At 53.5% G+C, this 12208-nt stretch overlaps 1 protein-coding gene across 4 annotated transcripts; it reads left to right on the forward strand.

Annotated features, from left to right (window-relative positions):
- The first annotated feature begins 18 nt into the window (after positions 1 to 18).
- RINL (Ras and Rab interactor like) lies at positions 19 to 7902 on the forward strand. 4 transcript variants are annotated; one of them, XM_047078092.1, is made up of 13 exons: positions 19 to 277; positions 2302 to 2567; positions 2771 to 2930; positions 4501 to 4603; positions 4870 to 4942; positions 5027 to 5091; positions 5294 to 5497; positions 5589 to 6008; positions 6370 to 6488; positions 6528 to 6663; positions 6923 to 7054; positions 7203 to 7372; positions 7455 to 7902. In XM_047078092.1, exons 2-13 carry the CDS (start codon positions 2518 to 2520, stop codon positions 7512 to 7514), a joined length of 1692 nt encoding a protein of 563 aa, XP_046934048.1. In that variant the 5' UTR covers positions 19 to 277; positions 2302 to 2517; the 3' UTR covers positions 7515 to 7902. The 4 variants fall into 4 exon arrangements, with proteins under 4 accessions (XP_046934048.1, XP_046934049.1, XP_046934046.1 ...); XM_047078093.1 differs by lacking the exon at positions 19 to 277 and adding an exon at positions 1838 to 1989; XM_047078090.1 differs by lacking the exon at positions 19 to 277 and adding an exon at positions 2083 to 2254 and having other exon boundaries at positions 2479 to 2567.
- The last annotated feature ends 4306 nt before the right edge of the window (positions 7903 to 12208 follow it).

Raw genomic sequence — 12208 nt, forward strand, 5'->3', positions numbered from 1 at the left:
AGACTAGAACACCTGCAGGCTCTTACGAGAAACAGCAGAGGGTGTTGACGGGACTCCGGGGCCTGCGACAGCCCCGTGGCTCTTCCCCGTGGGCCCCCAGATGGCCAGAGTCCCTTCCTCCAAAGCCTGGTCACCTAAGGTCTGAGCCCCCAAAAGAGGGGAAGGTTGGTTTCAGATACCCCCCCCCAGCCCCGCCTCTTCCCCACCCGCTCAGCTTCCTCTCTCTGTGAGGAACACTTTCACTTCCTGCTACTCCAGGCCTCCCCTCGAAGAACAGGTAGGGGTCCCCAGGGACCGAGCAGCTGGCCGTTGTCACCCCCCACTGCCTCCCTTCGGTATCAGGTTGCTGCCCCCATGCTGCCCTGGCCAGCGCCACCGGCCTCCTCCCCTTCCTCCCCCTCCCCCTCCCCCTCCCCGTCCTCCTCTTCCTCCTCCACGTCTTCTCCTCTGTGGGACCCAGGCGAGCATCTGCCTCCCTGCCCCTACCCCTCCTGCCTGCTCTCCCCTGGACTGAGCACCTGCTCACTGTCCCCACCCTTCCCCAAACCCTGGGTTTCTGGTCAGCAAGCTATTTATTACCCGCCTCCCATACCACCCCAAGCAAGAATGGAAGCCCCTGAGAGCAGGGGCCCATCCTGTCTATCACCTTCCCCCCGGGGCTGGCACCTCAGTCTGGGCCTGTACTTCTTAAGTGTTTGTTGGGTGCACAGATGAATGGCCGCAGATGTCTCACTCCTGGGACTGCCGCAGGGAAAATATTCAAAAATGCCCACCTCGAGTCATAACCCACTGTAGCTAGGATTGTGTATTGGCTTTAAGAGTTGAGGCCCGGGGCGCCTGGGTGGCGCAGTCGGTTAAGCGTCCGACTTCAGCCAGGTCACCATCTCGCGGTCCGTGAGTTCGAGCCCCGCGTCGGGCTCTGGGCTGATGGCTCAGAGCCTGGAGCCTGTTTCCGATTCTGTGTCTCCCTCTCTCTCTGCCCCTCCCCCGTTCATGCTCTGTCTCTCTCTGTCCCAAAAATAAATAAACGTTGAAAAAAAAAAATTAAAAAAAAAAAAAAAAGAGTTGAGGCCCAGGGGCTCCTGGGTGGCTGTCGGTTGAGCGTCCGACTTCGGCTCAGGTCGTGACCTCACGGTCCGTGAGTTTGAGCCCCGCGTCGGGCTCTGTGCTGACAGCTCAGAGCCTGGAGTCTGCTTCGGATTCTACGTTTCCCTCTCTCTCTGCCCATTCCCCATTCATGCTCTGTCTCTCTCTGTCTCAAAAATAAAATAAAACATTAAAAAAAATTATTAAAAAAAAAAAAAGAGTTGAGGCCTGATAGGGACACCTGGCTGGCCCAGCCATAGAGCATACGACTCTTGATCTCAGGGCTGTGAGTTCAAACCCCACGTTGGGCATGGAGCCCACTTAAAAAATCTTAAAAAAAAATTTTTTTAAACATTTATTCATTTTTCAGAGATGGAGAGAGACAGAGCATGAGTGGGGGAGAGGCAGAGATACAGAGAGACACAGAATCCGAAGCAGGCTCCGGGCTCTGAGTTGTCAGCACAGAGCCCCATGTGGGGCTCGAACCCATGGACCACGAGATCATGACCCGAGCCGAAGTTGGACGCTTAACCGACTGAGCCACCCAGGCGCCCAGAAAAAACCTTTTTTAGGGGCGCCTGGGTGGCGCAGTCGGTTAAGCGTCCGACTTCAGCCAGGTCACGATCTCGCGGTCCGTGAGTTCGAGCCCCGCGTCTGGCTCTGGGCTGATGGCTCGGAGCCTGGAGCCTGTTTCCGATTCTGTGTCTCCCTCTCTCTCTGCCCCTCCCCCGTTCATGCTCTGTCTCTCTCTGTCCCAAAAATAAATAAACGTTGAAAAAAAAAAACATTTAAAAAAAAAAAACCTTTTTTAAAAATTAAGAGTTGAGGTCCAGTGGATAGAGGGGACAGATGTGTTACAAAGCAAATAGCAAAAAGCAAAGTGGTTACAATAAAATCTAGGTAGTGAGTATATGGACGTTCCCTGTAAAATTCTCTCCTTTTTTCTGAACGTTTGAAAACTTTCACAGTAGAATGTTGGTGGGAGCGGGAATATCTTCTGTGGTCTGGGAAGGGAGGAAGAGAGGACGTCTGTAACACGATGGCACGTTTACAGAGTGCCTACCATGGGCGGAGCACTTGTCCAGACACGGGGTTGTTACTCAACTGGTCCGCGTCTGTATTATGGCAGCACCGGTTGTCAAAATCTGAAGTGTTCCTGTACCACTTGGTAAATAGCTGTCGGTTTGGGTCCTCCCCTTGTCCCCTCCCCACCAGGACACGCGGGCCTTCCTTCTGGGATCCCCACATCTCCCCACCAGCCAGCCGCTAAAGAACTGACACCTGGCACAGCGAGGGGCCTTGGGCCCATTCTGATCGGTCAGGGTCTCTGCTATATCGTGAATATTACCCCTGGATTGGAGCAGCCTTGAACTTTACCTTCCTCCCTGCCAGAGGCCAGACCATGGCTTGCTGGCCTCCCGCATCCTGAGGATGGCCCAGCCGGAGGACAAGGCCTCTGCAGGCCTCATCGACGGGGAGAGGTGAGAGCTGCGGGGGCTGGGGTCTCCAACTCCTGCCCCCGGATTCAGAAAGCCCTTCCAGCCATCCAATGCCCACACCCCCCATAGGACCCTGAATCTCATCTCGCCCCTGGGCTGCCCCTTGCCCCCTGCACCTTGGACCCCACCTTAGTGTCCAACTGCCCACCTCTAACCTCTGGTCTCCTGGACCCTGCATGTCCCAGGATGGTTCCACCACAGGTGAATGGAGCAGGTGAGACCCCCTTAGGGGTCCTTGGGACCCCAGAGCCGCTCCTTCGCCTGCAGAGGACACGGGGGGTGTGGCAGATCCCAGAGCTGGCTACTCAGGATGCGGGAGCCCTTCTTGAGCTGTGGCCACCGGGGGTGAGTACTCACAGCCGGGGACCCTCTCTGACCCTCCCCATGACACCGTGGGTCAGTCAGGACTCCGCTGCTTGCTGGTGACAAATAGCACAAACCGGGAAAACCAAAAAAAGGCCACTTACTGAAAAGTAAGTGGGCTGAAAACCCCGGAAGAAAGGGAATTTCAGCAATGTCTGCATCCTGAGCATTAGACGACTTATAAAGTTCTCTTCATCCCATGTCTTGACTTGGCTTAAAAATTTTTTGGGGGGGGCGCCTGGGTGGCGCAGTCGGTTAAGCGTCCGACTTCAGCCAGGTCACGATCTCGCGGTCCGTGAGTTCGAGCCCCGCGTCAGGCTCTGGGCTGATGGCTCAGAGCCTGGAGCCTGTTTCCGATTCTGTGTCTCCCTCTCTCTCTGCCCCTCGCCCGTTCATGCTCTGTCTCTCTCTGTCCCAAAAATAAATAAACATTGAAAAAAAAATTAAAAAAAAATTTTTTTTTAATGTTTACTTATTTCTGAGACAGAGAGAGAGCATGAGTGGAGGAGGGGCAGAGAGAGCCGTCAGCCCAGAGGCCGACGCGGGGCTCGAACTCACAAAGCGTGAGATCGTGACCCGAGCCAAAGTCGGTCGCTCAACCAACTGAGCCACCCAGGCGCCCCTTGGCTTTGCTTTAAACTGTGGGGAAAGCCGACCGTTTGGGGTTTCGAGGAACAAACACTCGATCCACACAGTAGCTTAGGCAAATAGGCACTGCTCTTTGTACCAGAAAGGCAGCTGCAGGCTCTAGTTTAGCAGCTCGAGTGACATCAAGGCCAGCTTTTGCAATTCTCTTGGACTTCCTCCGTGGTTGCCCAGTGGCTGCCCCGGGTCCAAGCACGTGTGTGAGCTCCAGGCAGGAGGAAGATGAGAAAGGAAGCGCCAGTTATATCTGTTTCTTTTAACAGGAAAACCAAAAGCCTTCACAATTGATTCAAAACATACGGAGAGGGGCCCGGGTAGCAATACATTGTGTAAAGCTCCCCTGGGGGTTATAAAACCCGAGGTGAGAAACACCACCTACGTCATTATCCATCTTCTAAGGCTGGGCAGATGAGGCCCTCACAACCCTGCAGTTCTGCAAGGGATAGGGAACGGATTAGGATAAGGCAACTAGGGTCTACACAGCTTCCTTCTCGAGGGGGCTCCCTCCTTGTGGTGGCAGAGATGGCTGTCCCCAGCTCAGGGCCACATCTCACAAGCTTAGCAATCCCAGTGTGAAAAGAGTCCTTGTGCCGAAGAGCTCCAGCAAAAACCTCGTGGAAGATTTCCATTGGCTGGGCCTGATTCACATGCCCATCTCTGAACCAATCACAGTGGTTAGAAAGCACTGTCATCCTATTGGCTAGGTCAGGTCACAGACCACCCCTAGGGCTTGGACAGAGTTAGTCCCACCCACGGGCACTAAGGGAGGAAGTGGGTTTCTCTAAAGGAAATTTGGCGTGTGGAACCCAACATAAGGGAAATGCAATGCTGGGCAGGCAAAAGTAACAGACATCTGCACAAATCCTCTCCAAGATGACCTTTGCCTCCACCCCCACCCCCCAACCAGAGTTTCCTGGTCACAGGACACAACTCCAGCCAGGTCCTGGTGTTGAGGACAGGAGCTTCACCAGGAGAAGTCTGCACCTACCAGATCCAGAAGCTTCCTGGAGGTAAGGAGCCTACTCCTGAGTTTCCAGTCCACAGCAAATTTGGTGAGCTTTGCTTCCAAAATAATCTCCCAAAATCCTATTTGGTGGCATAAGTGGGATGCAAGCCTAAAGACACAGGAAAAGATGGGGACTTCAAGGGGTAGAAATTTCCCTGTTTTGAAGGGCTGTTGGGGGACTGCAGAACTGAGGAAGAGAGAGTCCCAGGGAAGATGAGGCTGCCACCCTTCAACTTTTCTTCCTTGCCCTTTGTTGCCCCCAACCCTCAGGTGTTTCTCTGGAATACTCTAACCTCTGTATGCCGGACCTGCCCCATCTCCTGGCTTTCCTATCAGCCAGCAGGTACAGGTTACCCGTCAAAAGGGCTAAGGGGGATCCAACTCTAAGGCATCCCACCCACTGCAGCTCCCCATTATCTTTTCTCAGGGATGTTTTGCCCAGAACACTGCTCTTGCCCCCTCCCACTCTAAGGCCAGGAGACCAACAAACAGGTGAGAGGCCACCTTCCAGCCTCCTTGGTCCAGAAGGATGGCACTTCAGGAACCAGACTTCTGTGTTTGAGGGAGGATAGGATGGGGGTCTGAGAGAGCTGTGGGAGGCTCGACTCCTGGGCCTGAGTGACAAGGGACCAGGGACGAAGCCTCAGCTCCTTCAGTAATGAGGCTGGGAATTAATTCTCCTGGTACCCTGAAGAACCAGGGCTGGCGCCTGGGACATCTGGGACACCTCGGTTGTGCTGGCTCCCAGGTCTTGCACAGACTGGCGGCGTCCAACTCAACATCTCGGAGAAGGTGCTCCCCGTGGTGAACAAGCTGTACCTGGAGACCCACGGAGGGTGGGGTTTGGAGCAAATCACCGCAGAGACATCTCCAGGGACTGCAGAAAGACACAGTTCAGGTTAGCTGGGTGGGGCAGGGCCCTGGGCCCTTGAAGGATGAGGGAGCTATTGCCGCTGTTCTGCGGGACCCGACCCTCTCCTCACATCCAGCCCCCAGGAACCCTGCCCCTCACCGGGTCTCCTGGGTCGAAGGCCCGCTCAGCCCAGAAGGATACCATCCTGGGCCAACCCTAGCCAGCCTGGTGGAAGAGAAAGAGAAGGAGGACGAGGATGAGGACGAGGACAGCTACAAAGATGAAGAGAAAGGACCTGACGATGTTCTCACCCATCACATCCAGGCTCTGGCCAGGGCCCGGAGCAACTACGTGGGGAGGCAGTTCCAGGGCCTTCGAGCCCGCCTCACCTCAAATGCTGGAGGCCCCCACAGGCCCGGGGACCCAGCCACAGAGCTGCTTCAGGATGTGCGGCACCTCCTTACCGACCTCCAGGATCACTTGTCAAAGGACCCCGACGTCAGGGCTGTCTTTGGGAGCCGGGGGCCTGGGGTCCTCCAGAAGGAGGAGGATCTTGGTAATAAGGAGGACTGGGAGGGAATTTATGGCCAATGCCCCGACCCACTCGGGTTCTCGTTTGCCATCTCCGGGCCTTACGTGTGTGTTTCACACCCAACGTCTTTCTCTCCATCCGTGTACACCTGTTTGCTTTTCCACTCACGTGCTTTTCCCTCCCTACGGGAACATCTCTCACATGGGCGACAGCCATACTCCACACCCAGGCTCCCTCTTGCACACGTGTTCCCACCCATGTCTACACTTGTGGGCGGCCAGAAGCCAGGGAGGGCTGGGGCGGGGGGGGGGGGGCGGAGGGTACGGCCAAGTGGAGCGAGAGGGTGGACGTGGGTGATTCGCTCACCGACCTCAACCCCTCACAGGCGCCGCGTTGGAGGCCGCCCTGTGCCGGGCGGTGCTGGAGCCCCTGAAGCCCGCCCTGTGGACGCGACTCCGGACGCTGCGAGCCCGGGAGCTGCGGCGACTACGGCAGCGACAAACAGCCCTGCGGGCGGGGGCGGGGCCTGAGGGGCAGGGCCCCGCCCCCGCCCTGAGGAGCCGCATCCACGCGCGCCTGGAGCACCTCCACGCCGCCTGCGCCCCACGCCGCAAGGTGGCGCTGCTGCTGGAGGTGTGCAGTGACGTTTACGCGGGCCTGGCTCAGGGCGAGGACCAAGGTAAAGAAGGTTTACCCGCGTCTACCCGGATGTGCGGTGGCTGGAGGATTGGGGAGGCGCGGTGGGAGGCGCCAGTGTGCACGTCGAGGGGAGAGGGTGACCCGCTCTAGCAGGGGGCGCCTACGCGGGCCTGGGGATCCGCCGAGAGGCGTTTGCCGGCCCAGCGAGGTGGAAGGGCAGCCCGCACTCGTGTTCTGGGGATCGGACGGAGGGGTCTGCACGCCCGCCATCCACCTCGGAGCCCGTCCTGCTCCGCCAGAGCCCCTGGGGGCCGACGCCTTCCTGCCCGCGCTGACGGAAGAACTGATCTGGAGTCCGCACATTGGGGAGACGCAGCTGGACGTGGAGTTTCTTATGGAGCTCTTGGATCCGGACGAGCTGCGGGGAGAAGGTGAGCCCCCACCCCGGAACGCCGGGACCCCACAGGGGGCGCCCTGGGGCCAAACAGCCTCGCCCTGTAGCAAGGGTTAAACTGCAGGGGGACCTCGGGCCACCAGCGTAGCCCGAGAGCTGCGCTGACCACCCCTTCCTGCCCCTAGCCGGGTACTACCTGACCACGTGGTTTGGGGCGCTGCACCACATTGCTCACTACCAGCCCGATGTGGGCCGCGCACCCCAGGGGCTCAGCTCTGAGGCCCGCGCCTCCCTGCGCCAGTGGCACAGCCGGCGAACGCTGCACAGACAGGACAGACAGGACCGCGGAGCCCAGGTGATCGTCCCTCCGGACTGCGGGTGGAGGGGACCGCTGGACCCACTGCCCTTCTGACCCAGGCTCCTGCCTCTCCCCACAGGTCCAACTGCCCTTTGAGGAGCCATGGGCAAGAGACACTGTGCCCAGAGACGGACTATGATAAGGGGTCCCACATCCTCCTGTTCCTCAGGCAAGATTCGGGAGGCGCCGATTTCTGACCCCTGTTGGTTTAGGTGCCAGGAGGCGGCGAGGTTCCCCGGAACAGACCCACCTCTGGGCCTTTGCATTGGCTACTCCATTGTCTAGTATTTATATCGCTCCGTCCCTCCGTTCCTTCAGGTCTTTAGGTGGCTGTCACCTTCTCGGGGAGGCTCTCCCAGACACCCTGTGTAAAGCTGCACCTCCTCAGGCTTGACCCTCCCTGCGGCAGGCAGAATAATGCCCCCCCCAAGACATCCACCTCCTGATCCCCCAAATCTGTGAATATGTTACCTTACATGGTCAAAGGGACCTGACATATGTGACCAAATGAATGATCTTGACATGGGGAGATTATTCTGGATCATCCTGGTGGACCGGTAACATCACAGGAGTCCTCTTAGGAGGGAGGTGGGAGGGTCAGAGTCAGAGAAGGAGATGTGATTTTGTAAGCAGAGGTCAGAGTGATGTGGCCAGGAGCCAAAGAATTGTCTAGAAGCTGAAAAAGACGGGGAATGGATTTCCCCCTGGAACCTCCAGAAAGAATTTGGCCTTTGATTTAGGCCCTAAGACCCGTTTTGGACTTCTGACCTTTAGAACTGCAAGATAATACATTTGTGGTTTTTTGAGCCACTACATTTGTGGTAATTTGTTACAGCAGCAACAGGAAGCTGATATACTGTCTTACCCCAATCTTTATTTTTCTTCCATAGAAATGATCACTTCCTAACATACCATAAAATGTACATATTTATTGTGTTAATTGTCCATAGGCTCCCGTCCCTTAGAACAGCACAGCACCATCCAAGAGAAATACAATGCAAGCTAGATATGCAGTTCTAAATATTCTAGTAGCTACGTTACAGAAAAGTAAAAACTCAAGTGAAATTAACTTTAATAACCTATTGGATTTAACTCAGTGTATCCCAAAGGTTATCACTCGTAACATGTGATCAATATCCAAAAATTAGGGGCTCCTGGCTGGCTCAGTCAGAGGAGCGTGTGACTCTTGATCTCAGGGTCGTGGGCTCGAGCCCCACGTTAGGTGTAGAGATTACTTAAAAATTAAAATAATATATCGGGATGCCTGGGTGACTCAGTCGGTTAAACGTCCAGCTTTGGCTCAGGTCATGATCTCACCGTCCATGAGTTTGAGCCCCGAGTCAGGCTCTGTGCTGACGGCTCAGAGCCTGGAGCCTGCTTCAGATTCCGTGTCTCCCTCTCTCTCTGCCCTTCTCCTGGTCACGCTCTGTCTCTCTCTAAAAAACAAACATTAAAAATTTTTTTTTGAATAAAAAAAATCTTTAAAAAAACATATCCGAAAATTATCGTGCTATTTAACATTCTCTTTGTGTGCGTGCTAAATATTCAAACTTCAGTGTGTACTTTTTTCATGTTTTTCTTTTTTTTCTCTCTTTGGTTTTTGAAGGAGAGAGAGTGTGCGAGCAGAGGGGCAGAGGGAGAGGGAAAGACTCTCAAGCAGGTTCCACGCCCTCCCACCGTAGAGTCTGAGGTGGGGTTCGATCTCACGACCATGAGATCGTGGCCTGAGCCAAAATCAAGAGTCAGATGCTTAAATGAACCACCCAAGTGCCCCTCCAGTGTGTATTTTACATTTCAGCACATCTCCGTTGGGACCAGTCACATTTCAAGTGCTCAATAGCCACACGGGGCTGAGAGCTACCATTTTGGACAGTGTGGCTGGCCTTAGACTGCCTTAGGGAGGCTAGGGATCTCTGTCTTGTTCACAGCTGTGTTCTCCGTGCCTAGACAAGTGCCTGGCACACAGTAGGTGTGCAGTAAATACAGAGTTTCTGTGGTACACTGGAAATGACTCCCCAAAAGACACCCATGTCCTAACCTCTGGAATCCGTGAGTGTTACCTATTTGGAACAGGGTCTTTGCAGATTTTTTAAAAATTATTTTTAATGCTTACTTATTGTCGAGCGAGAAAGAGAGACAGAGCATGAGTGGGAGAGGGGCAGAGAGAGGGAGACACAGAATCCGAAGCAGGCTCCAGGCTCTGAGCTGTCAGCACGGAGGTGAACGCAGGGGCTCGAACTCACAGACGGTGAGATCGTGACCTGAGCCGAAGTCAGACGCTTCACTGACTGAGCCACCCGGGTGCCCCTATGCAGATGTTTTAAGTCAAGGATCTTAAAATGGGAAGGCTATTCTGGATTGTCTGGGGGAGGGCTCCAAATGCAATCCCACGTGTCCCTGTGAGAGGCAGAGGGAGATTTGAAGACGTGGCCTTGAAGGGTGGAGGGTGGGCGGTCACAAGCCCAGGAAAGGCGTCAGCCACAGATGCCGGGAGAGGCGCCCACCTGATTCTCTCTTAGCGCCTCCAGAAGGAGTGAGTCCCTGCCAACACCTTGATTTCAATCTGGGGATACTGATTCCAGACTCCTGGCCTCCGGAATTGTAGGAGAAGAAATTTCTGTTGTCGTCAGCCACCGAGGTTGTAGTCATTTCTTACAGCAGCTGCGGGAAACTTACCAGTGACTCAGCACTTCGTATAAAAGAGAAAAATTGGGGCGCCTGAGTGGCTCAGTCCATTAAGCCTCCGACTTCAGCTCAAGTCATGATCTCATGGTTTGTGAGTTCGAGCCCCAACGGTGTAGAGCCTGCTTGGGATTCTCTCTCTCTCTCTCTCTCTCCCTCTCTCTCTGCTCCTCCCCGACTCGTGCTTTTTCTCTCTCCAAATAAATAAATAATTTTTTTTTCAAGAGAGAATAAAAGGGAGTAGAATGAATATCCAGACCAGTCCTGTTCTAGCGACAAAGGACACGCGTCTACCGATAACAGGAATTAACTAGAAAAATAGGAAAATCCCTCTCAGTCCATTTCATGAAGAGATGTATTGCCATTAAAACTTTACGTTTCACATTTTGCATTTCATAATCAAAATTCTGTAATTTTAGACATCAAGTAAAAAAAAAAAAAAAAAAAAAGCGTGCCCGGGAGGAGTTCTTTGCAATTGTTTTTAAAAGCCAGAAAGCTTAAAATGGCTACACTGGGGAGTGGGGCAGGAAGCAGGGATGGGGGGGGGGGGGTGATGAGCTACAGGATGTGGCCTCTGATCTTCCGATTCAGACACAACTCAGTGGGGTAGCTGCATCCCAAGAGACCCAAGAGATGTGAGGGGACCATCTCCTTTTTCCAGAACCTCCAGGGCAAGCAGGACACTGAGAATTGTATTGTGTTTATTTATTATGCGCTTATGTACATGTGTATATATTTCTTATCACTGTAGTAAGAATCATACAAGATTTACCCTCTAAAGTGTTTTTAGGTGTGCAGTTCCGTAGCGTTAACTGTATTCACATTGTTGTGTGACCGATTTTTATTTTTGAGAGAGCGAGGGAGCAGGGGAGGGGCAGAGAGAGAGGGGGGGGTACAAAGGATCTGAAACAGCCTCTGCACTGACAGCAGACAGCCCGATGTGGGGCTCGAACTCATGAACCGTGAGATCATGACCTGAGCGGAAGGCAGACACTTAACCAACTGAACCATCCAGGAGCCCCAGGATTTCTTTCTAAACACCAAATAATAGCGGTCTTTAAACTGGCTGGCTCAGTCAGTAGAGCACGCATGCGACTCTTGATCTCAGGGTCGAGAGTTCAAGCCCCATGTTGGGCATGGAACCAACTTAAAGAAAAAAATAAAAGTAGGAGCACCTGGGTGGCCCAGTCGGTTGAGCTTCTGACTTTTTGGCTCAGGTCATGATCTCCCTGTCGGTGAGTTCGAGCCCCGCGTCGGGCTCTGTGCTGACAGCTCAGAGCCTGGAGCCTGCTTCCGATTCTGTGTCTCCCTCTCTGCCCCCCTGCTCTGTCTCAATAATAAATAAGCATTAAACTAATAATAATAATAATAATTAATAATAATAATACTGGCGCCTGGGTTGCTCAGTCAGTTAATCGTCCTACTTCGGCTCAGGTCATGATGTCACAGTTTGTGAGTTCGAGCCCCGCGTGGGGCTCTGTGCTGACAGCTCGGAGCCTGGAGCCTGCTTCGGATTCGGTGTCTCCCTCTCTCTCTCTCTCTCTGCCTCTCCCCTGCTGTGCCACTCTCTCTTTCTCTCTCTCTCAAAAATCAAATAAAAAACATTTAAAAAAATTTGTAATAATAAAAGTTTCTTGTTCTCTTAAAATAATAATAATAATAAATATAAAGACCTAATGATAGTCCATTGTATGAATATACCACGTTTTGCTTTTCCAGTCAGCTTTCTATGGAAAATTGGGTTGTTCCCACCCTCTTGGCTATTGCGAATAATGCTGCAATGAACAAGGGGGTGCAAACATTTTTTCAAGATCCTGCTTTCATTTCTATTGGATAAATACCCAGACGCGGAATGGCCGGATCCTATGGTAATTTTATGTCTTTTTTTTTTTAAATTATTTTTTTTAACGTTTATTTATTTTTGGGACAGAGAGAGACAGAGCGTGAACAGGGGAGGGGCAGAGAGAGAGGGAGACACAGAATCGGAAACAGGCTCCAGGCTCTGAGCCATCAGCCCAGAGCCCGACGCGGGGCTCGAACTCACGGACCTCGAGATCGTGACCTGGCTGAAGTCAGACGCTTAACCGACTGCGCCACCCAGGCGCCCCATTATTTTTTAAAGGAACCTCTAAACTTTTTTCCATAGGAACC

The sequence above is a fragment of the Lynx rufus genome, unplaced genomic scaffold, assembly GCF_022079265.1.
Source record: "Lynx rufus isolate CCGP_SWC_20201006 ecotype Redwood Valley unplaced genomic scaffold, mLynRuf1.p SCAF_16, whole genome shotgun sequence".
In the NCBI taxonomy this organism is placed as follows: domain Eukaryota; kingdom Metazoa; phylum Chordata; class Mammalia; order Carnivora; family Felidae; genus Lynx; species Lynx rufus.

Bases quoted from the DNA above. Each gene is read 5' to 3' on its own strand.
- RINL (XM_047078090.1), top strand. From the start codon at position 2,126: ATGGCACGTTTACAGAGTGCCTACCATGGGCGGAGCACTTGTCCAGAC. The intron at 2,931-4,500 runs GTGAGTACTCAC...CCCCCCAACCAG, and splicing joins TTGAGCTGTGGCCACCGGGG to AGTTTCCTGGTCACAGGACA. The intron at 4,604-4,869 runs GTAAGGAGCCTA...CCCAACCCTCAG, and splicing joins GATCCAGAAGCTTCCTGGAG to GTGTTTCTCTGGAATACTCT.